The sequence below is a fragment of the Marmota flaviventris genome, chromosome 2 (assembly GCF_047511675.1).
Source record: "Marmota flaviventris isolate mMarFla1 chromosome 2, mMarFla1.hap1, whole genome shotgun sequence".
In the NCBI taxonomy this organism is placed as follows: domain Eukaryota; kingdom Metazoa; phylum Chordata; class Mammalia; order Rodentia; family Sciuridae; genus Marmota; species Marmota flaviventris.
The window spans coordinates 10766401-10793467 of NC_092499.1; the positions used below are offsets into that span (position 1 = coordinate 10766401).

At 41.5% G+C, this 27067-nt stretch overlaps 1 protein-coding gene across 6 annotated transcripts in view; it reads left to right on the top strand.

Annotated features, from left to right (window-relative positions):
• Dicer1 (dicer 1, ribonuclease III) overlaps window positions 1–26256 on the top strand; it is a 71152-nt gene extending 44896 nt beyond the window's left edge. For 4 of the 6 annotated variants that reach the window (XM_071607566.1, XM_071607565.1, XM_071607567.1 and 1 more), the window contains 17 exons: window positions 910–1042; window positions 1790–1865; window positions 2688–2827; window positions 4328–4507; window positions 4760–4973; window positions 5167–5320; window positions 6523–6705; window positions 6951–7056; window positions 7486–7661; window positions 9037–9817; window positions 12901–13056; window positions 13569–13697; window positions 16031–16943; window positions 18549–18817; window positions 21217–21379; window positions 21467–21542; window positions 21904–26256. In XM_071607566.1, coding sequence (XP_071463667.1) covers window positions 910–1042; window positions 1790–1865; window positions 2688–2827; window positions 4328–4507; window positions 4760–4973; window positions 5167–5320; window positions 6523–6705; window positions 6951–7056; window positions 7486–7661; window positions 9037–9817; window positions 12901–13056; window positions 13569–13697; window positions 16031–16943; window positions 18549–18817; window positions 21217–21379; window positions 21467–21542; window positions 21904–22069 — 4015 coding nt within the window. In that variant the 3' untranslated portion in view covers window positions 22070–26256. Of the gene's footprint in view, window positions 1–909; window positions 1043–1789; window positions 1866–2687; window positions 2838–4327; window positions 4508–4759; window positions 4974–5166; window positions 5321–6522; window positions 6706–6950; window positions 7057–7485; window positions 7662–9036; window positions 9818–12900; window positions 13057–13568; window positions 13698–16030; window positions 16944–18548; window positions 18818–21216; window positions 21380–21466; window positions 21543–21903 lie in introns of those variants that run through there. The other 2 variants (XM_071607568.1, XM_071607569.1) reach the window with 2 other exon arrangements.
• Window positions 26257–27067: the final 811 nt, after the last annotated feature.

Consider the following 27067-nt stretch of genomic DNA (forward strand, 5'->3'; position numbering starts at 1 on the left):
ATCTTTTGGTACGTCTACTTTCATGTGACACTAAAGGATTTGTTCTAGATTTCTTCTTGTCTTTGTACCTCCCTTCTCTGATGGTGAGGAGTCTGGTTTTGTGGTCCTCAAACATAAACATTTATGTGCTCTGTCAGCCTGCCTGGAGCCAGTCTCCGCACTCCGTGGTGTGCCCTGACCGCCCACTTTGTACCTTCTCAGGGCTGGTGTCATTCCAGCACCCTCCTTAATTGGGCCTGGCTTCCTGGGCTGCTCTGTCACTCTTCTTGCTTTGATGCTCTTCTTACGTCAGGCTATCTGTGTCCTTTTTTTGATGTCTTCCTTACATCCTAATAGTTGCTGGCGAATGTAAGATTACTAAGGAGCAAACACTGGCAATATTTCCTGTTCACAGATTCAGAAGAATGCTTTGTGTGCTGTGCAAAATGGTCACACTAGACACATATGGCTATTTAAATTCAAGGTTCAGTTTAAATTAAAGTAAGATTAAAACTTTTCCCAGCTGGATGTGGTGGCACATGCTTGTAATTCCAGTGACTCAGGAGGCTAAGTAAGGCAGGAGGATCATAAGTTTGAGGCCCTAATCAATTTAGTGAGAGCCCCCTAACCCTCATCTCAAAATAAAGTGCTGAATGATGTGACTCAGTGGGTAAACACTCCTGGGTTTAGTCCTCAGTAACTCACCCACACACACAAAAAGTGTAGTTCCCTAGTTGCACACATCAATTTCAAGTTCTCAGTTGTATCTTATTGAAAGTTTGAAGCAATGAAGTACATACTTCACATGGAAATGCCAATCCGGTGAACAGAAAGAGGGACATGAGAAATCAAAATTCAATTGTGAATATCAGTACAAGTTTTTCTATTTTTCATTGTATATTCAGCTTTATTATTTCTTTTTGTTCACAGATACTGTGCTAGATTACCAAGTGATCCGTTTACTCATCTAGCTCCCAAATGTAGAACCCGAGAGTTGCCTGATGGTACATTTTATTCAACTCTTTACCTGCCAATCAACTCACCTCTTCGAGCCTCCATTGTTGTAAGTTAAAAAAAATAAAGGATTGTGTCTTTTAAAGTATGTCATTAGTGGATTTTTTTCCTAGCTTCTCTAAAACATACAAGTTATACATTTGGCTTTAAAGTCTTCTTTGAAAAGTAGACTCAATTCTCTTCTGCAGTCAGCTACATATTCAGATTATTCAGATTTTGAATAGACTGTACAGTGTACGGACTCTTAGAATTGTACTGGGGACCTCTGCAGTTCCCTGAGGTCTACTGTGCAGACACTTCTGACTGAATCATTCATTTGTGACCTCGAGACTCACCGTGACACAGAACTCATTACATGTAGCTGAGCTACTCTAGTTATCTTGTTAGCTCAGAAATCTGCCTTTTGTAAATCTGTTATCCCAGCATTCATTTGCAGATACTGCAAGATGATGGCTTTATATTGTACATAGAAAGCTGCTGAGTACTGCTAATCTGTGTTATATCCCAGTGTATCTGTATTTTTATAGATGAGTAAAATTAGGTACTTTAAAATCTTAATGAAATTTATTAAAATAGTTAGGACTTAGTTTTTCTCGGGCAGAGTTTTTAAAGATGAACATTTCAAGTATGGAGATTAGGATATTTAAAAGCATAGTGGTATTTTTAAATATGAAGAATTTTTTTTCTGGTAAATTGAACTTTAAAGATCCTGGGGCAGAGATTTCATAGTGTTTCATGTGCTGGTGATAATATGGCCTCAGGCATATGCAGTGGAAAAGTTTTTTGTCATTTCTAGGGCCCACCAATGAGCTGTGTGCGATTGGCTGAAAGAGTCGTAGCTCTCATTTGCTGTGAAAAACTGCACAAAATTGGTAAGTAAACATGTTTGAAAAACATATGTAAATAAAAATAAGTTTTAAACATTGTAAAAAAGAAGTACATCAGGACTTGACACGTTTCTGGGGAGTTTGTAGAGCTGTGAACATGGTGCTCTTGGTGAGCTTTTATGGATATAAATGCAAATATAACTGGAAAGCCTGCCGCGTCGCGTCACGGGAGCTCTCCACAGCCTAGCTGTGAACAAATGCTACTTATTTGCTTCCTTTTCTGACTCCTGTTAAGGACATAAAAGTTAGGGTTAGGGTTGTGTGTAGAGGTGTAGGGGTGTGTGTGTGTGTGTGTGTGTGTATGTGCGCCAGAGAGGAGGGGGGAGGGGGGAGGGGAGGGAGAGGCAGAAAAGGAGGGAGAGGGAGAGAGAGGCTAGTCTCTCATATTCATCTTTACTGTGTTGAGTTTAATTATTTTGTTTTTAAATGGGAAGACTTGTTCTCTGTGGCCTTTTGTTTAGAAGCGATATGTGCTATTTTCCCGTTCATTTTTGTTCCCCCAGTGAAGGGGATTGGGACCCCGGGCCTTTTGCATGTTAGGTGAGCCTCTATCACTGAGCTACGATCCAGCCTTAGATGTTTTTAGTTTTGAGACTTAGAATTTGCAGTTCTGCTCATATTGAGTCTGTGGATGTCAAAGTGGACTGCCTGACGTCTCACCTCTGGTTGCTTTGACCTTGTTAAAGGTAGAAGTGCTTTAGTTCTCACTGCTTTTTCACTGACTTCTTAGCATAGGTTTTAGGTTATTTACTAACCAGTCAGCAAAACCTGGGTTGTTTATATTAACTCTCTTTTTTGTTTTCTCAGGTGAACTGGATGAACATTTGATGCCAGTTGGAAAAGAAACTGTTAAATATGAGGAAGAGCTTGATTTACACGATGAAGAAGAAACCAGTGTTCCAGGAAGACCAGGTTCCACAAAACGAAGGCAGTGCTACCCAAAAGCAGTTAGTATTGGTTAGAACTGAATAAAAATTTGGCCTTTCTGACTTGATTTCCTGTTGTATCAACTCTAAATTTCTCTGCGTGCTTGTTTTTCCAGTCTTGTGATTTGACCCACTTAGTGGATATCAGCTCATTTCTCCGATTCATAACTTCTCTCAGATTAGCTTGTTTCACTTTAGATATTGTTTGTTTTATTCATTTTGGGTTATTGTTTTTTCCTCAAAAGGATTCTTGGACTCATTAGAATGAGTTTATTTTAGTCAGAGACACCATTGGGTTCTCCCTTATGGTGTGAGTCTTGCCCTGCTTGCCGCTGGCACTGAGACAAGAGGTGTGTGTGAGGCAGTGGGCAGGCGAAAAGTGCACAGGGTGGGAGCATGGTCTCTGCCAGGAGGTCAGGTGTGGGCCTCTGGGGTCAGAACAGGTGGTTTCTGTGGACTGTCGCCTGGTCTGTGACATTTGGCAGATTCACACACTAAAACCTCCGAGTCTGACTTCTGGGTATAGCCATACTTGCTAAAGTATTTATTTTTAAAATACTTATATTTTTATGTCATAAGAACTTCAAACAAAAGCAAAATTTTGCTGTATACTTTTATCTTAATCTAAATGTATGGTTCTTTTGCTTTTACAGGTTTTATTTAGTTTCACTTTTAACAAATGTATACCCAACTAAGCATTTTCAAGATTCACAGCCATATTGGTTTTGTAAAACTCATGAGCTTTATCCACTTTTGTGAAAGCTCCTTTCCTTCATGCTGAGTCTTCCTGTTGGACTATTTCATATGGCGGATCCCACAGATGATGAGTGTTTTGAGAGCGCAGTACTGCCTTGTGAACTGTTGAACAGACTTCTGCTGTCCCTTGTCCAGCATTTCTGTACCTTTTAACTATAGATGCAGTGATTTGTCATTATCTCAGAAACTGCGGGACCCTAGTCTGTAGGCTGTATTTATAGTGAAAGCCTAGGAACAATTGAGATGATTTAATTATGGCTCACTCTCATAATGAGATAGCCATTAAAATGATTGTGGTGATTCATTGAAAAATACTCTCATGTCTTAACTGGGGATAAATCAGATTATTTTACACACAGACACACACGCATGCTCACAGTCTGTTGTGTGACTTTATTTGTATTGAAAAATAGGAGTGTGTATATGTCTATATATGTTTATGCATAGAAAAACGTTTAAGGAATTATGCAGTATATCAAAATATGACTGAAGATTCTTTTAAAAAATACAATTGATCTAATGTAGTACATTAGTGGTGATATTGCAGTGATTCTTGATTCCTCCTTCCTTTCTCCCTTTCTCCTTCCCTCCCTCTTTTGCTCCCTGTTGTGTTACTGGGATGGAACCCATGGCCTCACGCATAAAGCTCACTACCACTGAACTGCGTCCCAACCCTAGTATGCTAGGAAGAATTTTTTTGCCAACACCTAGAATAGAGGCTATTTATACTTGTGCATGATACTCAATTTTTGTTTCCAACTCTAGATTCCAGAGTGTTTAAGGGATAGTTATCCCAAACCCGAGCAGCCCTGTTACCTGTATGTGATAGGAATGGTCTTAACTACTCCGTTACCTGATGAACTTAACTTCAGAAGGCGGAAGCTCTATCCCCCCGAAGACACCACACGATGCTTTGGGATACTGACAGCCAAACCCATACCTCAGGTAGACCTTCTATCATGACTGTCGGGTTGAAAATATCTTAGATTTTGCTTTTTTAAAAAAGAAATAGGGAAAGGAAAATTAGTAGTAAGTGTCTTCGTTAACTCAGCATATTTAACATTTAAAGAGTGGGGTATCTCTCAAGACTGGGGTATCTCTCCTGCTGATAGAAGGCATCATTTTCTTCTCAAGTTAACTATATTGGGGTAAAGACTTATTGACTTTGAAGGGTGCTTTTGTTTTCTTTTTGCTAAGATTCCACACTTTCCTGTGTACACACGCTCTGGAGAGGTCACCATATCCATTGAGTTGAAGAAGTCTGGATTCACGTTGTCTCTGCAGATGCTCGAGTTGATTACAAGGCTTCACCAGTATATATTTTCACATATTCTTCGGCTTGAAAAACCTGCACTAGAATTTAAACCTACAGACGCTGATTCAGCATACTGTGTTCTACCTCTTAACGTTGGTAAGAAGGGCCCAGGCTTGAAGTGTAGCCACAGAAAGAAAGTTTTGCTGATAATTAGTTAATCAGATATACTATAGCAGTCTCTCACTTTGATGATTCTACATTAGGTACATGTTAGTACACAGCTCAAGTCAGAAAGAATCTTATCTGTGTTATATTTTAATAAGCTAAAGAGTCTATTTTCTTTCCTAAGTTAATGACTCCAGCACTTTGGACATTGATTTTAAATTCATGGAAGATATTGAGAAATCTGAAGCGCGCATAGGCATTCCCAGCACAAAGTATTCAAAAGAAACTCCCTTTGTTTTTAAATTAGAAGATTATCAAGATGCAGTTATCATTCCAAGGTAGGTGCGTAAGCGGGAGGGAAAGCAGTGTGGTGCTTCGTGAACTCGGCAGTGGGGCTGCATGACCCTTCACGGTAGAAGGGGCTGTTTTCTCTGGGCTACTTGCTTTACAGAAACCTAAGCATTGTCAGTAAAGAGATTTTACTTATGAGGGTCAGAACATCTAAATAATGTTGATTGTCTTTCTTCCTAAAGCCTCTATCCTTTTAATTCCCTAAAGTCTTATATAATTTGATCACATATAATAGTTTTGCTTCTTAAAATTTATATAAGTTATATAAATGTTATGTAAGCTCAGTGAAGATAAGAAGTCAGAATATTTTTTTCTTATTTTGTGAAAATTTAAGGATGAACTTTTGGGACAATAAAATCAAATGTAGGAACTTTTCAAAAAATTAGAGTACTTGTATAATTTAATCTTTGTTTGATTTTTTTTGGGGGGAGGGGTTGTGTGCCTTGAAAGCCATGTTTTAAATGACAGTTATCACCAGTCTATCACTGTCATGGGTGAAATAGTAACTCATTTTATGTGGCAGATATCTCACAGTTAGCATTAGTGATATTCAAAGTATTCATTAACCTGAGCATGTGAGTACACACCCTATAATCCCAGTAACTCAGGAGGCTGATGCAGGAGGATTGCAAGTTCTAGGCCAGCCTCAGCAACTTAGTGGGACCTTGTCTCAAAATGAAAAGTAAAAATGAGGGCTCATTCCCCAGTACCACAAACAAACAAGAAACCAACATTCACTTAGTTGTAAGTTTTTGTAAGCTTTCTCTTTTGATTATATTGATGAAATAGATTCTCAAAGATACCATATATCATTCATGTATTATCAAAGTGTAGATATTAAGAACAAAAATAACAAAATGGGAGAGAGCAGAGAGTCAGTTTTTAATTGATAAAAATAGATTTTTTAGGGCCTGGGGTTGTGGCTCAGTGGTAGAGTGCTTGCCTAGCATGGGTGAGGCACTGGGTTCGATTCTCAGCACCACATATAAATAAATGAATAAAATAAAGATCCATCAACATCTAAAAAAATATATTGTTTCCTGTTCAGTTGAAATACATCCTTTGGAATTAATGTTTTCATTTCTTTTTAACCTTTTGAATTCTTAATCATAATTTGTGTTTCTAATTAAAACAGTTGTGTCTTGACAAAAGTTGATTTAAACAGAAAAGTAATTGTTTTTCTTTTCAGATACCGCAATTTTGATCAGCCTCATCGATTTTACGTAGCTGATGTGTACACTGATCTTACCCCACTCAGTAAATTTCCTTCCCCTGAGTATGAAACTTTTGCAGAATATTATAAAACTAAGTATAACCTTGACCTGACCAATCTCAACCAGCCACTGCTGGATGTGGACCACACATCTTCCAGGTGAGAGCTCCGTAAGTGACGTCAGATTGCACTGGAGGGTTTCATTTTGGAGGTCGGGTTCACATGTGGAGGTTCCCTGTGCCCCTGGCCTACCCATAGACTCTGAAATCAGGACCCCTCTGCACCCAGGCATACCTGGGAGTATGATTCAGGAGTCTGTGGTTAAGTGAGTACGCTGAAGTTGGAAAACCACTGTGAAAGCATACTTACTTTTGTTTGACAAAATTGTTTTGAAATTTTTATAGACTTAATCTTCTGACACCTCGACATTTGAATCAGAAGGGGAAAGCTCTTCCTCTCAGCAGTGCTGAGAAGAGAAAAGCCAAGTGGGAGAGTCTGCAGAATAAACAGGTACTGGTTGTTGCTGGTGTCGTCACTGTGTTTGAAGATAAGTTTCAGTTTTACATCATCAGGTTCACTGAGTGATTTGCAAATTGGGGGCAAGTCACTCTACCTTAGATTTTGTTTTGTTCTAATCAGTATTATATATTGAATTTTACTTGAATATCTTCTTCAGTAAGGATTGAGCATTCTGCTTTTGTCATTAGTCCATGCTGTATCACGCAGTCATGCTCATGAATCTTAGGTCAAATTCCATTTAGGCTTAAAGAATTATTTAAAAAATATATGTGAAATTAGATCTTATTAGCATTTGTAATTTTCATCTTCATCCATTAGTGAAATTGGTCTTTTAATTTACTTTAAAAACATTTTGTGTATGTGCCAGGCGCCCGTGTGTGCTTTTTATTTATCTATTCACCTTTTTTCCTTATTCCAAAGATACTGGTTCCAGAACTCTGTGCTATACATCCAATTCCAGCATCGCTGTGGAGAAAAGCAGTCTGTCTCCCCAGTATACTTTATCGCCTTCACTGCCTTTTGACTGCAGAGGAGCTAAGAGCCCAGACAGCCAGTGATGCTGGCGTGGGAGTCCGATCACTTCCTGCGGATTTTAGGTATGCCTGTACTGTTGGCCAGGAAAAAATGGGTCGTGAAGTCCTATTTGTGAGAATGGAATTAATTTAAATTTAATTTTATATAAAATATTTCTTTAAAAAGTAAAGGCAAAACATGGATGTCTAACACATTTAAAAAATGTCTTGTTGGACTTGCAAGTGAAAATTGGCACATTAGGTTATTAAGTCCTCTGTTCTTACCAAGTTACAGAGGGAGGGGAGCCCAGAAGCAGAGGTGCTTACTCGTCCCTCAGTGCTGACATGGAAGTGAGTGAAAACAGGTCTTTAGGACAGCTTCCTCTTTGGAAGAAAACCCTGTATATTAAAAAGCAGTTACCCTGGGCTGGGGATATAGCTCCCTTGGTAGAGTGCTTGCCTCACATGTACAAGGCCCTGGGTTCAATCCACAAAAAAAAAAAAAAAAAAAAGGTCTACCTCTACCTCAGTATTCTTTGTGTTCATTATTTTTTTTCCCCCATTAGTAAAGTCTCTGCACCCTAAGGAAATTTTTGGTTTAACCACTGAAATTAATTTTGGTTATCCAATAGTCCAATTCTAGGGATTGAAATAACTTTAAAAATACAACATTAATGGGGCTGAAGTTGAAGCTCAGTGGTAGAACACTTGCCTATCACATGTGAGGCACTGGGTCTGATCCTCAGCACCACCTAAAAATAAATAAATAATTTTTTAAAAAAAGGTATTGTGCCCATCTACAACTAAAAATAGATATATTTTTAAAATATTGATTTTTTTAGCTATAGTTGGACATAATACCTTTATTTATTTATTTTTAGGTTGTGCTGAGGATTAAACCCAGGGCCTCACATGTGCTAGGAGAGCGCTCTACTGCTGAGCCACAACCCCAGCCCTAAAAATATATCTTTAAAAAATATAACATTGACAATCGCAGCTCTGTTGATTGAGTACCTGCTACAGCGTTAAATACGTGTTTAAATGAGGCAGCCTATATTAGCTCATTTAATCCAAGGGCCATCCTGTGAGGCAGGAATCCTGAGCTGCATTTCCAGGTACAGAAACTGAGCCACAGAGTTGTGTAAACCGCTCACCTAGTTAACCAGAGAACCTGGGTACCAAGTCCTAATGGCCACCTTTAGGCTGTGCCATGTGCCTCAGTCATTGCACTGTGCTCGGGCAGGGCAGAGGGCAGCCAAGTGAAACCAATCCCACTTTATAACTGACTTTGTGTGGGGTGTCAAGTGATGTTGATTTCTAGCTTGGAAACTTGTTTCTCTCTAAAAGTAGAGGAGTGTCTTTATTTTGTTCTTTACTATTAGTTTTTTAAATTGAAATTGCTGTGTTCTTAGCTAGCCCTTTTGAGGGATCTGAAGAAGTTATGAAAATGTCTTTGCAGATACCCTAATTTAGACTTCGGGTGGAAAAAATCTATTGACAGCAAATCTTTCATCTCAATTTCTAACTCCTCTACGGCTGAAAATGATAATTACTGTAAGCACAGCACAATTGTAGTCCCTGAAAATGCTGCACATCCAGGTGCTAATAGAACCTCCTTAGAAAACCACGACCAAATGTCTGTGAACTGTAGAGCATTACTCAGCGAGTCGCCGAGTAAGCTTCAGATTGAGGTTTCAACAGATCTGACAGCAGTTAATGGTCTTTCTTACAATAAAAACCTTGCCAATGGCAGTTACGACTTAGCTAACAGAGACTTTTGCCAAGGAAATCAGCTGAATTACTACAAGCAGGAAATACCTGTACAACCAACTACCTCATATCCCATTCAGAATTTATACAATTATGAGAACCAGCCCAAGCCCAGCGATGAATGTACTCTACTGAGTAATAAATACCTTGATGGAAATGCTAACAAATCTACCTCAGAAGGAAATCCCGTGATGGCCGCGATGCCCGGTACGACAGACACCGTTCGAGCGCTTATGGACAGGAGGGGTGCTGAGCAGAGCCCTTCTGTTGGGTACTCCTCGAGGACTCTTGGCCCCAATCCTGGACTCATTCTTCAGGCTCTAACTTTGTCAAATGCCAGTGATGGGTTTAACCTGGAGCGGCTTGAAATGCTTGGCGACTCCTTTCTAAAGCACGCCATCACCACGTATCTGTTTTGCACTTACCCTGATGCTCACGAGGGCCGCCTTTCGTACATGAGAAGCAAAAAGGTAAGCTGTGGTTCTCTGGGTTGAGCGGCAGGCTCTTCAGGGGCCTGCTGGTAGTTTGCAGGGTGGTGTGACCTCGGGACAGTCCGCCAAGCGCTGCGCTCCTTCGTTCCACAAGGGCCAGGTGAAGCCTGTGGGTTCTCGCCAGGTGACACGAGTGCTCCATGCTGTCGACACTCGGGTTCAGGGGTCAACTGATGTTTGTATGCTTTGTTTATTCATAGAAATTCAGTTCAGGTAAACCTGTTGGTGCAAGTCTAAGTCCTAGATCCCAAGGGAGACAGAGGGATCACAGAACCCCGGGCTGGCACTTCACCCCAGGCATGGGAAGCCTTTGGGTGGGAGGGCGTGTGTGGGCAAACGGGGGTGTACACTTGAGTAGGACACAGGCTTCGGGGAGCTGTGTGGGGGACAGAGTCACAGGCGTCCCAGAGCCACTCAGTCCCTGTTTGGTGTAAGGAGTCACATCAGAGTTGCTGTGAGGCTCCGTGACCCCGGGGAAGTGTGTGTGCTTCAGACAAGAGTGGGTGCAGGGCGGCTCGCGCAGACTGTTAAGTGGTGACAAAGAAAGTGAGCTGGTGACCCTCGGCTCTCAAAGGAAGGCCACTCGTGAGTTGGAAGAAGAGGCATGTGCACGTGTGACCAGCACCAGTGACGGCAGAGGAGCCAGCGCTCGGCAGGTGCAGCCGGCACAGTCCAAGAGTGGGAGAGCTGAGGGAGGTGTGGAGGAGGCGCAGGGCGCGCCAGCTGAGGGCCTTAGTCGGGGGTGAAGCGAGGGACCAGGACGATAGTGAACTGATAGTTCTTAACGTGAGTGGTCTCTGGGACGCAGCGTGGCTTAAACAGCAGAGCCAGAGCAGGCCGAACAGCAGGGCGGGCAGGCTGGAATTCTGGGAGAGGGAGCAGCTGAGGCTGGGGAGGGAAGAAATGGCACCTCAGCCACCACCAGGCACTGCTGAGGCCACTTTGTGTGTGCATCTCTCTCTCTCTCTCTCTCTCTCACACACACACACACACACACACACACACACCACATGCACAAACATACCTAAGCCTAATTTAATCCTGAGTATAATTTGGAGAGATGTGTACTTCCATTTCTATAGATAGATAAACAGGAGGCAGGAGAGGTTGACTCACGCTGCAAGTAAGGGCAGAGTCTGGAGACCCTGCCTGTCGCTGTCACACTCAGCTGTTTCTGGTGCTCTCACGGCAGGCACTGTGCTGAGCGCTTCTCCAAAGGCTCCACCCGGAGTTGCCTCAGCAGGGCTCCAGGAGGCAGGTGCTGAGGAGTGTGGGCGGATGGTGCCGGTCACCCTGCTGGCCCAGCACCGTCGGGAGAGTGTCTGAGGCTGGAGGCCACACCACGGCCTCCTGTCCTCTGCTGCCTTCTGATGAGCTGAGACAGGGTGGTCATGCCCTGACGGGAGCTCTGCCAGCCGGGAGGCTGAGGAGAGCAGCCATGTGGAGGTCAGAGAGGTAGGAGGTGGGGAGGGTTGTGCCTCGAGACCTCGTAGGACATGAAGGGGAAATGCTCCGATCATTGGGATTTGGGACTCAGCTGTGGTTCTGCAGAGGCCTCTGTGGGGAGGGAGTTGAAGCTCTGAGACAGATGAGATTTCTGAAGAAGATCTGGGAGTCTGAGGATGAGCGCTTTGAGGGAGGAGGGAGGACTCCATCCCTGCGTCTGCTCTGAGCCCTTGGCTCCTAATTTCTTACAGAAATAACTGTCGCTCCCTGAGCCAGGATGAGGGCCAGGTCAGAGGACTCTCGAGGGCGGGCCTCACTGGGCTGTGGCCTGCTACTCCACAGGGACCTCACGTGCTCACCACCCAGCCCTGTGCCTTGGCTGGCCCTGCTGCTCCTCCCGGCACTTCTCCCCCTTTGCCTCCTGCCTGTCCCGAATTTCAACTCATCCCTGAGTTCTTCTTTAGTTCCTTCTCTCTTCTCCATGTGGCCACCCACTTGTGTCAGCTTCGAATGTGCTTTCCCTTCCTGGGAGTCCCCTTCGCTTTATGCGCGGCTTTATAGTCGAGTGTGGAAAGGGCAACTCACATTTTATTGGAGTCAGTTCCGGCTCAGGCGATGAGGAGAGCGCTTGGCACACAGCAGCCGTCCTAGGCAGGTCTCCTCCCCCACCACGGTCACCTTGCAGGGACTGCTTTGTCCCTCTGACCAGTTGCCACAGGGCTGCCTGGCCAAGTGCCTTTCAAGATTGGGTACTTGGCTAAATAGTAGCGGGGTGACATGCACAAGGGCTCAGGAAGTGCTGCAGTGATATTTTTAGAAAATGGAAATGGGGTGGACAGTTCTGAACCCGAGTCTCCAGTGAGAACTAGATGAATGAAGTGGTGTGAGAGGTTAGGGAGAGGCCAGAGGCTCTGGGAAGGGCGCCTGGACCAGGGTGGGCAGGGAAGCGCAGCAGGATGTGCAGAGAGAGTGCCTTGCACTGCCTTTGCTCCATGTTCAGACCATGGAATGAAATGTCATGCAGGCCATCCAAACAAAGGAGCATCACAGTTGAAATCACATTTGTACGTAGGCTCTAGGAGGGAAGGCTGTGAGTACTGCACAGCACCTTTGGACATGCATTCTTTCTTACATTGATAGTTATAATTAGTAATTTGTATTTTATATTAACAGGTTGTTTTGAAGACTTTGAACTTTGGCTCATTAATAAGGAATCCACATTTATATACATATATTTACATATATATTAGTTATATATAATGTAAATTACAGTGTATTTTTTTATTAAGAAATATTTAACTTGTATTTGGGGTAAAAATGGGAGTTCATAACCCAATTGAGTCAAATGTATGAAAGATGATACATCATGAGCTTTGTAATGTTTTGAACAACCAATAAAAAAAAAAAGAAATATTTAACTAACTATACTAAAAGTTATAGAATACTTGGGAATTTAAAACTCTTTTTTCTATCATAGAAAAATCTATGCAGCCCTTAAAATTGGTAACCCGTTATAGTAACATAAAGAACATTTAGCTGAGAATATATTAATAAGCCTTGTGTAGTTTCCCCCAGTGATCTTAATGGTAAGTGTCTTATGATTTTTTCTGCTGAAGGTCAGCAACTGTAATCTCTATCGCCTTGGCAAAAAGAAGGGACTGCCCAGCCGCATGGTGGTGTCTATATTTGATCCCCCTGTGAATTGGCTTCCTCCTGGTTATGTGGTAAATCAAGACAAAAGTAACACAGATAAATGGGAAAAGGATGAAATGGTAAGTTTTTAGTAATTGGAAGTATTTTATTTTTGGTAGCTGGTGAATTTTGTTGTTTTTTGTTTGTTTTCTGATCATGGTATGTTTACAACAGATATTTAATATATTAAATTAATTCTTTTTAAGTAGACCATCTTTTCTGTGGAGGATAATTTCCATTTTTATCTTCCTTTACCAAAGGCAGGAGATTTTGTTATATTTTGACTTAAAAAAAATCACAGCCCGTTAAGTTTCACTTTACTATTATGTATTACAGTTTATTCTAAATCCTTAGCTATATTCCAGGAAATGACTTTCAGTGACCCATGATCTTCAGGCTGTGTGTAGAGTGATTGATTTCAGTAGGATCTAGCTTTTGCACCTTAGGATTTTCTCAGGACTGTTTCTGTTCTTGTGAACTGGGGTGGGGGAGAAATCATCACACATAAAGGTTGTGCTGTCCTGGAGATCCTGAAGTTGTGCTCCAGGAGACTCCATGTAGCACGGCTGCCTGCCCTTGTCTTGTCTTGAAGGCCACCAGAGGGCGGCTGGGGCCTATGCGCTGTGACGCAGCTGCCCAGTGGACAGTGGGAGAGCGCTGGGGCCTCTCCAGCCACACACATCTTCAGGCAGCTTCGTGTCCCAGGTTATCTGCACCAAAGGTAAATTGGCTCATGTTACTTCATTTTTCCCTCAGGCTGATGGCGAGCACACAGTTTTCCAGGTTCTATTTTCTGCATAGCATTTCTGTACGCCTTTCCTAGGACATGTGTTGTAGGTATGTCGTTAGTATTTACAGGTAGTCTACTCTGTGACTATTCAGTTTATACCTGTTTATTGAGCCTACTTTAACTCATGTAGTGTTTGACTTATTACAGAAATGATTCTTATTTGGAAAAGCATTAAGAGAATATTTTAATGCAGGTTACTTCAGAAAAATCATGTTTGTTATTAATTTAGAAATATGTAAAACCAATAGAAAATGTATAGATTGAGTTTTAGAAAATATGTTGCATTGCTATGAAAAACCTTCCAATAACAGCTGTCGTCTTTATAAATAAACCCTGTTTCATAATATATTTGACTCTTAAAAATTGTAGCATAAAGGTGACCGGCATGTCAGCTTTGTTTTTATTGTTTTAAGATGGAGGTTCTCAATCTCCTTGGGTTTCTGATGGTGTGGCACTTTGGTTCTTGGAGCGCATCGTAAGCCTGGCCCTCCATCTTGGTTTGTGTGACTGGAACTGGCCCTGCATCATGTTGAGGTCTTGTGCCTTGCCACCGCAACCCCCCCCCCCCCCTTTACTCCTGCTCTGCGGCAGATGGGGTCAGCTGACACCTTTGCACACAGGTGCCTCCAAGAAGAGAGAGTGGTGGTGACTCAGGTAGAGAGGTGACGTGAACTTTCAGAGAAAAGGGTTCACGCTGATGTTTCCCTTACAAGGTGTGAAGTGCTTTTGGAGAACTTTCTGTGAGGTCGATCCCCGCATTATTCAGATAAAGAATCTGAATACCAGAAGCATGAAAGGACTTTGCCCAGGATCACACTGTTGGTGATAAAAACTGATCCTTTGTGTCCTTGTGTTCTGCTGATTTCAGCTGATTGTGATGCCTTATTAAAGAAACAAAAGGACTTTTTTAATTTTTAAAAAATTATCCAGTCTGATTTTTTAAATTGCATTTTGGCCTATTTTGTCTGAAGAACCAAACAATAGTTAAGAACAGCTCATATTACCTTGGAAAATAGAGCGGTTTAGCAGGAAGTAGTTCCTTGAGGTCTACCACTGTAGTTTTCTTTGGTGCCCTTTCTTACTCTTCAAAAAAAATTTTTTTTTTTAATTTAAAAACTGAAGGATATATAGTTCTAGATATACGGCTTGCCTTACTGTTATTTCTTTTCAGCAAAATCAAGTGTTTCTCTTTCAAACCTGGTTTAAAAGAAAATCTTTGCACTATTTAAAAACTGCTTAGCAGTTTGCAAATGTTTGTCAGAGTACTCTGAAAAGTTGTTACAATCAAAATTGAATCATGCCTTCCTGCCTTTCTCCCCAAAGGAAAGTGGTGGACTTGTTGTTATTTTGTTTTGTTTTCACGCTTAACAGAAATTTGGCATCTTTCTAGCATTGTGAAAAAGTTACATCATTACAAAAGCCTAGCCTATTATTAAGGTTGTCATTCACAAATAAGCTTGTGCCAAAGAAATTGGAATTAGCAAAGATTTTTTGACAGCAATTGGATTGTTGTGTTTCATGTTAGTCTAAATTTTCTATTTTTGTCAGTTATGCTATAATCTGTTACTCTGATTACTGCAGCTCAGAGTGAGAGGAAACACATAATTTCTCAAATTCATAGCTTATTTCAGCATTCGTTTTTATTTGTTAGAAAGCAAAGCAGTTTGGTTCTACATTCTAGCTAATGTGCTTTGATTTGAAGTGGAAGTCAGGAGAAAAACTTTATTATAAAACCCTAGCATATGTTTTTAGTGTTATAAGGTTTTAAAAATAATTTCATTTGTTTTTGTAGTACACATTTACTTAATTGAAATGGTAACGCTTTTCTACATTGGAATTTCATTTTATTAATTTGGAAATTAGTTCACCATGATTTAAAACTTTTGTCAGCCAAGTGGGATATCTCTGTGATCAGCAGATGAGTGCCTGCCTTGTGTGGCCTGCCAGAGTTGAAGTTTTGCAGTGTAGACATTAATTTTAACTTTATATCCATGTTCAGGAGTCTAAACTTAAAGCTTTATACTGGATAAAGGTCATTTTAAAACTTAGAAAATGAACATTCAAAGAACATGTTTTACTTTGTTTATATGATTAAATAACTTATTTTATGTTAATTGAAAACAAATGGTCATGATTTTAAAGTTGCCTTTTAGCATTTGTGGTTGTCATTTGAAATTATCCATAACCCTTGCTTTTATTGAGTTTCAAACCCTTTTAAAAACAGCAGCTATGACTCCCCTCCTTCTCCCCATTCCCTGTTTCAGACAAAAGACTGCATGTTGGCTAATGGCAAACTGGACGACGACTCGGAGGAGGAGGAGGAAGAGGAGGAGGAGGAGGAGGAGGAGGAGGAGGAGGAGGAGGAGGACCTGATGTGGAGGGCTCCGAAGGAGGAAGCCGAGTATGAAGACGATTTCCTGGAGTATGATCAGGAGCATATCAAGTTCATAGATAACATGCTGATGGGCTCAGGAGCTTTTGTAAAGAAGATTTCTCTTTCTCCTTTCTCAACCACTGATTCTGCATATGAGTGGAAAATGCCCAAAAAGTCCTCGTTAGGTAGCATGCCATTTTCATCAGACTTTGAGGACTTTGACTACAGCTCTTGGGATGCCATGTGCTATCTGGATCCTAGCAAAGCTGTTGAGGAGGATGACTTTGTGGTGGGGTTCTGGAATCCGTCAGAAGAAAACTGTGGCGTTGACACAGGAAAGCAGTCCATTTCCTACGACCTGCACACGGAGCAGTGCATTGCCGACAAGAGCATAGCTGACTGCGTGGAAGCCCTGCTGGGCTGCTACCTGACCAGCTGCGGCGAGCGGGCTGCTCAGCTGTTCCTCTGCTCTCTCGGCCTGAAGGTGCTCCCGGTGATTAAGAGGACTGCTCGGGAAAAGGGCCTGTGCCCTGCCCGGGAGAATTTCAGCAGCCAACAAAAGAACCTTTCAGGGAGCTGTGCTGCGGCCAGCCCTCGGCCCTCGGCGTGGAGGGACTTGGAGTACGGCTGTCTGAAGATCCCCCCAAGGTGTATGTTTGACCATCCAGATGCAGACAAAACCCTGAATCACCTGATATCAGGGTTCGAAAATTTTGAGAAGAAAATCAACTACAGATTCAAGAATAAAGCTTACCTTCTGCAGGCCTTCACGCATGCCTCCTACCACTACAACACTATCACTGGTAAGGAGCCCACCTGCGCCCTGTCCCTGCAGAGGAGCCTCTGTGTGCGTCCCATTGTTTGGGCCTTATAAAAACAGCTTGTGCTTGCACAGTCCTGGGCTTAATGTGCTTGGTCAGAGAGGAAGCAGACGAGAACAGAAAGAATCCTTTATTTTCGTCGTCTTGTGGGGAGTAAGAACTGCTTTGTAGCTTTGACAGCTGGGAGTGTGACACTCTGGGTGCTCTCCTAGATGTTGCAGTGTTAGGGAAATCTGAGCCCTACTATTTTGCTGTTCTTTCCCATCTTATCCAAGTATCTTTCTGATGCCCACTCAGTGCTGCTTTTGATTTATTAATATATTCTGCATGTGTTTCCAAATCTTTTTTATTGTTCTTAGTAGACAAAAACATCCCTCTCTCAAGGTCTTAGGGTCTTTTAAAAAATCTGAAGATGAAAAGATTAAAGGAAACTTTTTCACAGGAAGGTTCCATTGCGCTTGCCCTCGTTCTGCCGTCACCTTTCTACTCTGCATTGTCTCTTTCCTCCTCCTCTATCAAAGAGGCTCCTAATCCGTGAGAGTAGAAAGCAGCACAAGTTATTAAAACAAAACTCAGCTTCAGCCTGGGAAACAAAATTTATATTTTGTTTTCTGTATGAAAATAATAAATGCTTGAATCCAAAATATCAAAGCATAAAGTTTGTAGCTTGTATGATTACACTATGTAGATTAAGATGAGATGCAAAATAGAAAACCACAGTATGAAACATTCTCTGATTCTGGACTTGAGGACTGATGTAGGTCAATGGTTTTCTCAGCGGGGGGAGAAGTGGTGCTTGCTCTGTGCTCACTCTGCTGGGCACAAGGCCTGGGTGCCAGCCTGTCCCACTCAGCCCTTGGCTCTTGACTCCATGGCTATTTTGGGACCGGTCACTTCATGTCTCTCTGCCTGCATTCCCGCAGCTGAGTGGATTCCTTTAGTCACCGCTAGCAGGTCAGGACGTAAGCTGGCACTGAAAACTTCACGTTTTAGCAGCCATCCATCCTTGCCCAAGTGCTTTGCTCACGCACACAGCTCCTTCCTCAGTCTCTTGGTTTGTGTCAGATTCAGCATTCTAGTTCCAGTTGAGAAGAGGGTCTCCTTCTGTCAGGAGTGGTGAAGAGTGGTGTCACTGAGCCACACTTTCTGCAGTGTGGGTGAGACACTGCGCAGCGTGGCAGCACAGCATGAGGGGTGGCAGGTGTGTGTCGGATCTGGTGTCGTTGAAGCGGCAGTGTGTGTGGAGACTCTAGAGGGTGCCCAGCTCCTGCCTGGCCAGCAGGTGCAAAGAAGGTGAGCACCTGTTAGATATATCACCTGGCAAATAGCAAATTAGTTTTTTTGGCCACTTGAAGATTTTATGACCCCAATTTATATATATAATAAATTTGCTTTAAATTGTTGTTAAAATTTAATTTTCAGAGGCTTTAGTATGATATGATATAAGTAATTTTCTCATTGAGGAAGATATACAAATAGACGTCTTTAAAACGGGTCTGGGGATCACACCTCACATCAGTTACGTATTCGGAAGGAGAGTAAATGTTGCTGCACAAGCTGATGGTTCCACCTTGGATCCTCGCGCAGATTGTTACCAGCGCTTAGAATTCCTGGGAGATGCAATTTTGGACTACCTCATAACCAAGCACCTTTACGAAGACCCACGGCAGCACTCCCCAGGGGTCCTGACCGACCTGCGCTCTGCTCTGGTCAACAACACCATCTTTGCGTCACTGGCTGTGAAGTATGACTACCACAAGTACTTTAAAGCTGTTTCTCCCGAGCTCTTCCATGTCATTGACGACTTTGTGCAGTTTCAGCTTGAGAAGAACGAGATGCAAGGGATGGACTCTGAGGTCAGTGCCATTTAAAATATGTTGAATTCAGTGTTGAAGAAAGCCATCCCACTAGCAGTCTTGGTAATTTGAGCTCTGACTTAATTGCTGTCCAGAGGGACACCTGAAGGCCAGGGCTGCGCTGTCCACAGGCTACGTGTTCTCAGGGAGAACTGAGAAGTGACTTGCTGTGGTCAGGTGGGCTTTTGGACTTGACTGCCCACACTCTGGGCTGTACAGTACTGAAGTGGAGAGGAGGCGCTGCGGATTGGCAGCCACCCCTCATCAGGCTCCCATGTTTATGCACACTAAAGAAGGGCACCTCCCCCTGCCCCAGAGCAGGCTTGACCTTGGGGAAAGCTCAGGGTGGTTTATGATGCCTTTTTTCTTTTTAAAATGCATCTGAAATATTTGCTAATATCTGAGGTAAGCATCGCAAATACATTCAGTTTTACTTGAAATGGGAAAATCTCATCTGAAAACCAAACTTCTAAGTTTTTAACCATTGGGATTTGGGAAGCATCTCCGGTAGGTTCAGCCAGAGGTCCTCTGGTGATAGAAGGAATTCTGATGTTTGCCCACAGTGAGCTCTCCAGAGCCCTTGTGGGAGAGGGTGCTGCGGAGGCCTTGCCAGCCACCTCCCACCCTCCAGGGTTCATCCCTCTACCCAGGGCCCTGGGAGAGCGCTCCCATTCCTTACTCCTCTCATTCTGATCCCTTTTGTTTTCTTATTGTATAGGAGTTTATTCTGGACTTTGTAGCTGTCTTAATTGTTCTTGTTTTAATTTGTACCTCCTCTCTTTTCTAATTGCTCCAAACTACTGTTGGGCTGTAGTGAATTTTTTTTGCTTTTTGTGAGAAAAAAGTGAACGTAGGTTTTTAAAGCCTTGCCACAGGGTGAGCGTCAAGTGCTGCCTGTACAGCTGCGCCCTGCAGGGAGGGCGGTGGGCAGGCTCCTGTGGGCCTTCCTGCAGGGCCAGCTCTGATGCAGAGCGGGCGCAGCCCAGCCGGGCAGGAACTGTCTCATCCAGGTCCCAGTGTCCCTGCTCCTCTCACTCTTTAGGAATATTGTACTTCAAAAGTGGAAGAATTCACTAAATTAGATTTCTGTTCTCTTTTTGATGCCATTGGGGCACACTGTTCTGTTAGGGTTTGTTCTTTGACTTCCCTTGGTTTATAGAAATGTGTATAGAAGTTACAGACGCTTATTGGGAATGTCACGGTCTGGCTTTTCTAGCTTAATATTTGATCTTAAAGAAGTTTCTCTTTCTCTCTCTCTGTTTCCTCAGCTATAAAAGGAGAGAATTTAACTTACTAAGTTCAAAAATTCCTTTCTATTTCAAAACAATGACATATGAACAGTAAGCACCTTGTTTTTCTAGTTTTCAGCATCATAGAGAAGTTTGTGTGACTAAGTGTCCTCTGTTTATTTCTCTTTCACAGATATTGTGCGTTTATTTTAGAAAAATTAGAAAATATAAGTAAACACAAAGAAAATTAATTAATTAATTCAAGTTGCCTAATTATGCTGCCCCAGAAATAACTAATATTAACATTTTGAGATGTATTATTGCTAATGTGTATAAAAATAAACATGCATAACACATAAAATGGAATAATGTATAGTGTTCTTTTCACTTAATATATTGTAGCTGACTTTCCATGTATTGATTGGCATTATGGTTTTCAGTAGTGGAGTCAAATATGGCTAATTTAGGGTTCTTTATGGTTGCATAGTTAATAGTTTTTAATTAGGACTTCTAGTAAACATGGGTGTTTTAAGAAAAATTCTTGAGGCAGAATTGCATCATAGAATTAGAACTTTTAAAAAGGCTTTTGATACATACGTAAAATTTTAGCCTGTTAATTTGAATATACTGTCAAGTACTCTGTTATAATGAACATTTATTAAGTAGTTTAATGAAAAGAGAGCCTGGAGGGGAAAATCTTCCAGAAAAAAAAAAAAAATCTGCCATAAAAGTCCTGTTCTCTTGTTCCCAGAGCAGAGCACACCCTGCCCAGCCTGTCCTCGTTAGCGTCCTGTTTCATCCTCGCCAACCTTCCTGGGGGGAGGACTGTTTCAGTGTGCAATTCTTTGATTATGAGTGAATTTGAAAAAGGGTTTTTTTATACACTTATCGACCTCTAGTTTTGTGCTAAACTTGTTTTTGTTTTAATTTAGAAGTAATTTTTTTCTCCTTTGCTGGGTGTAGATGCTAAATGGGGCAGGGAATTTTCTCCTTTTTTAAATTTTTATTTAAGATTAAAAATGATGTTTGTGGAAAAATCTATCACAGTGTTGCAGGCGATCCATAAATGGTTGGTATTGTTAGCGTTGTTAGAAGTACTAGCTAAGGAAAGAAAACGCGTCTGTGCACTGCCTCTCTGCAACCTTTGGCTTACGTCACTTTCTGTTATAGCTTAGGAGATCAGAGGAGGATGAAGAAAAAGAGGAGGATATTGAAGTTCCAAAGGCCATGGGGGATATTTTTGAGTCACTTGCTGGTGCCATCTATATGGATAGTGGAATGTCGCTGGAGATGGTGTGGCAGGTGTACTATCCTATGATGCGACCACTAATAGGTATTATGGATTCTTTGTTGAAATAAAAATAAAATTTAAAAATGTCTCAAGGATATTACACACATAATTCTTTGATTTTGATTATAGAAAAGTTTTCTGCAAATGTGCCCCGTTCCCCTGTGCGAGAACTGCTTGAAATGGAACCAGAAACTGCCAAATTTAGGTGAGCAAAACAATATGTGTGGAAAATAATTAACTGCCTTAAGAGCAAAGGGAGAAGTTCTTGAAATATCATTAAACAATGATTTTGAAAAATACTGATGCCGTGGCATGCTATTATCCAATTTTCATCTGACTAAACAGCTCTTTTTTTCTTTTTTGTTTTTATAAAGCAAAGCTAAATTAAGGCAGAAACGGCAGCTGCTCTGTCGGCGGTGTGCCCCCGTTTAGCCCTAATGCACGTTTCCTTTGTTCGGTGTCAGCTCGTACCCAGGACATCGGCCTGACAGTGCATACGGAATGCTGACTGACAATGATAATAAATACTTCTGACTTCTAACTCAGGCTGTTTGGGTTTTTTACAGCCCGGCTGAGAGAACTTACGATGGGAAGGTCAGAGTCACTGTGGAAGTAGTAGGAAAGGGGAAATTCAAAGGTGTTGGCCGAAGTTACAGGATTGCCAAATCTGCAGCAGCAAGAAGAGCCCTCCGAAGCCTCAAAGCAAATCAACCTCAGGTTCCCAACAGCTGAAGCCCCTTTTTAAACTTAAAGACAACAACAACAACAAAATAAAATAAAATAACAGAATTAAGGGGAAAATATTTAAATCAAAAAGAATGATTTAAGTTGGTATTGAGCAGAATGAATGGAAGGCAGAATTTAAAGTTTGATAACAAGATAGATAACAGAATAAAACATTTAACATATGTATAAAATTTTTGAAACTAATTGTAGTTTTAGTTTTTTGCGCAAACACAATCTTGTCTTCTTTCCTCACTTCTGCTTTGTTTAAATCACAAGAGTGCTTTAACGACATTTAGCAAGTGTTCAAATAATTATTGACGGTTTTTTGTCTGTCTGTTTTTTTTTTTTTTTTTTTTTTTGCGTTTGTCAGCTTTGCCTAGCGTTAGAAGGCCATGGAGCTTAATCCTCAAACAGCCCCTAGAATTCCATAGCGTCCTGAACACCCTTCGGTGCATGTGGTAGTGCCACTCTTGCGGGAGTCCTTGCCCCGAGTGGAGCGATGCAGTCGGCGAGAGGAGGAGCGAGCAGGTGTAGGCTTTTCTTTCCATTTGTGTTGTGTAAGGTGAAGTTCCAGGCGCTGTTGCACTTGATGGTAAGGAGTGGATTGTGGATCAGCATTGGCTGGCATGTTGGTGAATCAAATTTGAGTTTTCGATGCCATGTGGTCCTGCATAAAAAAGGTTCTTGCCTTAAAATTAAAACTTTCATGAATATTCTTTAATTTCTGAACAAACCATTTACATTCCCTTTGTTTTATTATACATTAGATGTTGAGATGGAGTCAGTTACAGCTCACTAGTATAGTTGTTACTACAGGATTACACTAGAATTCCTGTCACATGTATTCCAAAGACATTTTAAAAACCAGAATATGAATTTTTTTAACATCGTAATCAAAATGATCTTTGGCTAAATACCCAGTTTTACTAAAAACCTCCCGCTAGGTAGTTCCAGTGATGGGAATGTTTGTGGTGAGTGATTTTGCCCTGTAGGCTGTCGCTCTAATGAAATAACCCTTAGACATATCACACCTGAACTATGCTGCAGACTTTATAACTGGCTGGTGGTTTGTTGCAGAAGCAGACAGAGCACCTTGCTATAGTCCTCTCTCCTGCGTCTCCTGCTGTGCTTTCCAGCGTGGCACGCACTCTCCCCAGAGCTGTGCTGGCAGTGCCACGGGAGTGGAACGTTGGCGATGGTCTGCCGTGACTTTGATACATCTGTGGTTTAGGTCATTGATTTAGGTAAACTAGCTCATTATTTCCATCTTGGGAAAAAAATTTAGGCATTTGCCAGAGTTTCTTTGATTAGACTTGTAGGCACTCTTCACTTCAATACCTCAGTTCTTCTTTTCTTTTGCATGCATTTTCCCCCTGTTTGGTGCTATGTTTATGTATTATGCTTGAAATTTTAATTTTTTTTTGCACTGTAACTATAATACCTCTTAATTTACCTTTTTTAAAGCTGTGGGTCAGTCTTGTGCTCCCACCAAAATACCAGTAGAAGTTTGCTGCAATTTGCCCCATTAATTATGCTTGAAGTTCAAGAAAGCTGAGCAGAGGTGTCTCGTATTTTCCAGCACATCGTTTTGAAGTCGATGCTTCATGTAATGCTGCATTTACGTTTCAATTACATTTGGATATTTTTCTGCACCATCCACTCGCAGAGAAGGACCTCTGCCCACACACACAGCAGCTTTCATACTGCTTCATACTCAGCCCCAAGTGAAGGGGATGTTGAGCTTCTCCAGTGTATTTGTTGTCTTAATTTGAGATCTAAATTCTTAGAGTTTTTGAGCAAATTAATCTAAGTGACTGATTTTAAAAATAATTCTGATGTACAAACCTTGGATGTCTATTTGATTTAAAAAAAATATATTAGGTGCGATAATATTAGGTAAAACCAAGCGATTCCTGAATTATATAACTATGAAAGTGTACAGGTAACAGGTGAGGCTGGATATGAATTTTACTTGTGGGATGATTTGTGGTCATATCATGGCTCTCTTGATAATTTATAAACTACCTGATGCCAGGAGCTTTGGGCTTTGCATTGAATCTGATGCATTTATCCCAGTGTTAGGGCGTTCTCTGGCTTCTTGGCTTTCAAATCAGATTGTTTCAGTCATGATTCATTGAAAATGCCTCAATGTATTTTGTAACCTTAAGAAAAATATTTTATGATCATACTAAAAAAAGTTCAGACTCGCATATGATTAGGCCATACATTCTCAGGGGCACGAATTTCTTGCTACTATTCAAAATGTTTTATCAACAGCAAACATGAGCTACTACTATTACTGCCCCTCTTTTTTTTCTTTGGAAAAAAAGAGCTGATATTAACAGTTTGAAGCATTCTATGATCCCCTGGTGACTAAGTAAAAAATAAATGAACAATATTATTTAGACACATTAAATGGTTATGAACGCTTTTGTGCTGCTGAGTTTTCATGCTGTCAAGTTTTCCCCAGTTTAGTTTGTTGACATGTTTTGCATCTGTCAATTAAGAAAAAAGTCACTCTGTTGCCCCACTTTAAAACTGTGTGTGCATCTTTTGCCCCTGCAATGGCCATGGGGGCAGAACATGCCGTGGAAACGGGCTGGTGAGTGGGGCTGTCCCCGGCACATGATAATGGACCGCTGAGGTGCCGCTCGGCAGAGCCACTGCAGGAACCCTGATGGTGTGCAGGTCGGTTGGCATGGACCTTCACTGTAAATGTCTCCTTTCTTTCATGATACACTTTCTGCAGTCCTGACTATGCTGCGTTTTGAAGAGCTTTCCCCCTCTGTTCTGTTCATGCACAGATGAGCGTTGCACTTGGTACATGCTTTACCTCATTTCAAGGAGAATATGCTTAACTGAGAGGAAAAATGTGGTTTGGCCTTGCTGCTGTTTTGATTTGCTGAATTTGAAAAAGATGATTATAATGCCTGCAATGTGTCATATACTTGCACAACTTAAATAGGTCATTTTCGTCTGTGGCATTTTTTACCATTTGTGAAAGTATTGCAAAGATTTGTTAACTGAACTCTTAATTATGTTTTAAAAATGTTTGTTACATTTCTTTTACATGTGTGAAATGATTAAGTTTAGAATGACCTCTAACACTCCTGTAATTATCCCTTAAAATACTTCTATTTTTACTTTCTTAATAATAATAGCCTGCCCTCAGAAAGATTCGATGCCCTGCCTGCGGAGCAAGAGTCTTGATACGGCTCTGGCTCTGCGTGTCCAGTTCCCAGCTGCAGTTGCTCACCCGCAGTCGGCTCTTCCAGTCGTTTCCTGGCAGTGGGTGGTGGCCGCAGAATACAGAGAGTATTCAAGACCCGGGCCCACCCCACCACACTCTTAAGGCCCTGTTAATGTAAAACTCTGTATCCTGCTCGGTTAGGGCATCTAATCCTTTCCCGCAGAAACGAAGGCCAGCAGAGACTGGCGTCTTTATTTACCTGTGTCCGAGTCACGTTTGAGTCTGTAGCTGGTTTACAGTTGTCCGTGGAGGAGGAGCTCATGCCGTGTGTACCACCCGTGTGGTTTTTTTAATCACATCTAAATAGGTATATTTTTCCAGCCACTGATTGCTTTTCTGAAATTTAATTATTTCCAAATAAATTTTCTTATTTTATATTGTACATGAGAAGTTTTAAAGATATGTTTAAGACCAAGAGTAGTAAAATGACTTTAAAAGTTGTTGGAGGTGCCAGTAGCAATATCTAGGGAATTTGCATTGAGACCATTGTATTGTCCACTAACGGTGAAAATGAGCTTTCAGAACTAACTTGTAAATATGTTTTCATCATTGCTTGTTTTTTTTTCTATCCATATTTGGACGTCAACCACAGACAGTTTAAATTTTGTAGATGCCCTCAAAATTCACTGCAGCAGCAGGTTATATAGCAAAAATGCAAAGATGAACAGGAGGAAGATCTCTGCCTTTTCTGCTGTAAATAGAGTAAAGGAAAATGACTAAAATCAAGTAATACTAATACATCATTTCATTGACAATAGAATCTTCACATCACATGCTGCAGCTGTTTTTTAAGGAACATGATGTAATTCTTTCATAGTAATCATGCTGCAGAAATTTGCAGTCTGCACCTTATGGATCACAATTACCTTTTTTTGTTTGTTTTTTGTTTTCTTTTGTAATAATTGTAGCCAAGTAAATCTCCAATAAAGTTATGGTCTGTTCACTTTGTGTCCTTTTATCTTTTTCCCTTCCAGTTTTGACTTACTTCATGTGGATGATAACATTTAAATAGTGGTAGCAGAAATGTTTTAAAAATGTTTGAATTCCCTGGTGAATCATGTAAGAGTCCATATTTTCACAGGAGGAAATTTGGTTCATCAAATTATGCTTCTTGTCTACCAACAGAATTATATTGTAACAGTTGTCTTTTTGCAAGTGTGGTTTTTTCTGAAATTATGTCACAGTTGATTAACGTGTTCCAGGTCCTGGATCATTGGTGATATGTTTGACACATTGCTTACGTGAAATTAGTTATTCTGAAGCACAGTGGACAGAATGTTCAGCTTCCAGGTTTTTAGGACACATTTTCCATATTATCTATTAAGAAAGAATTCTATTACTTCAAGCTTGTGAGTCAACCTCTTGGTAAGTAATCTAAGCGCGAAGGGGCAATCACTTGACTGTAGGAAGATGATAGGCAGATGTTTTATAGAATGAGAAAAAAATTTTTAGTCTTCCCTTTTGCAAGTTTAAATTAATCCCTTCCTAATCCCTCCTGGTGGCCCTAAACCAAAGGAGAAGAAAGTATATGTAGTTCAACCCTAAGTACTTGGGGAAGTGCTGCGTGCCTGTGTGTGCTGGTGTTCCTGCCCAGAACACACTGGATGGTCCTGCCCAGAACACACTGGATGATCCGGCCGAGCCTCGTGGCCTCATCTCCTTTCTGCCACTGTTGACTGTGACTTCCAGAGACGAGCAGTCATTCCCTTCTGTGGCTTCCGGGACCAGCAATATCTAACAACCACACCACGGGA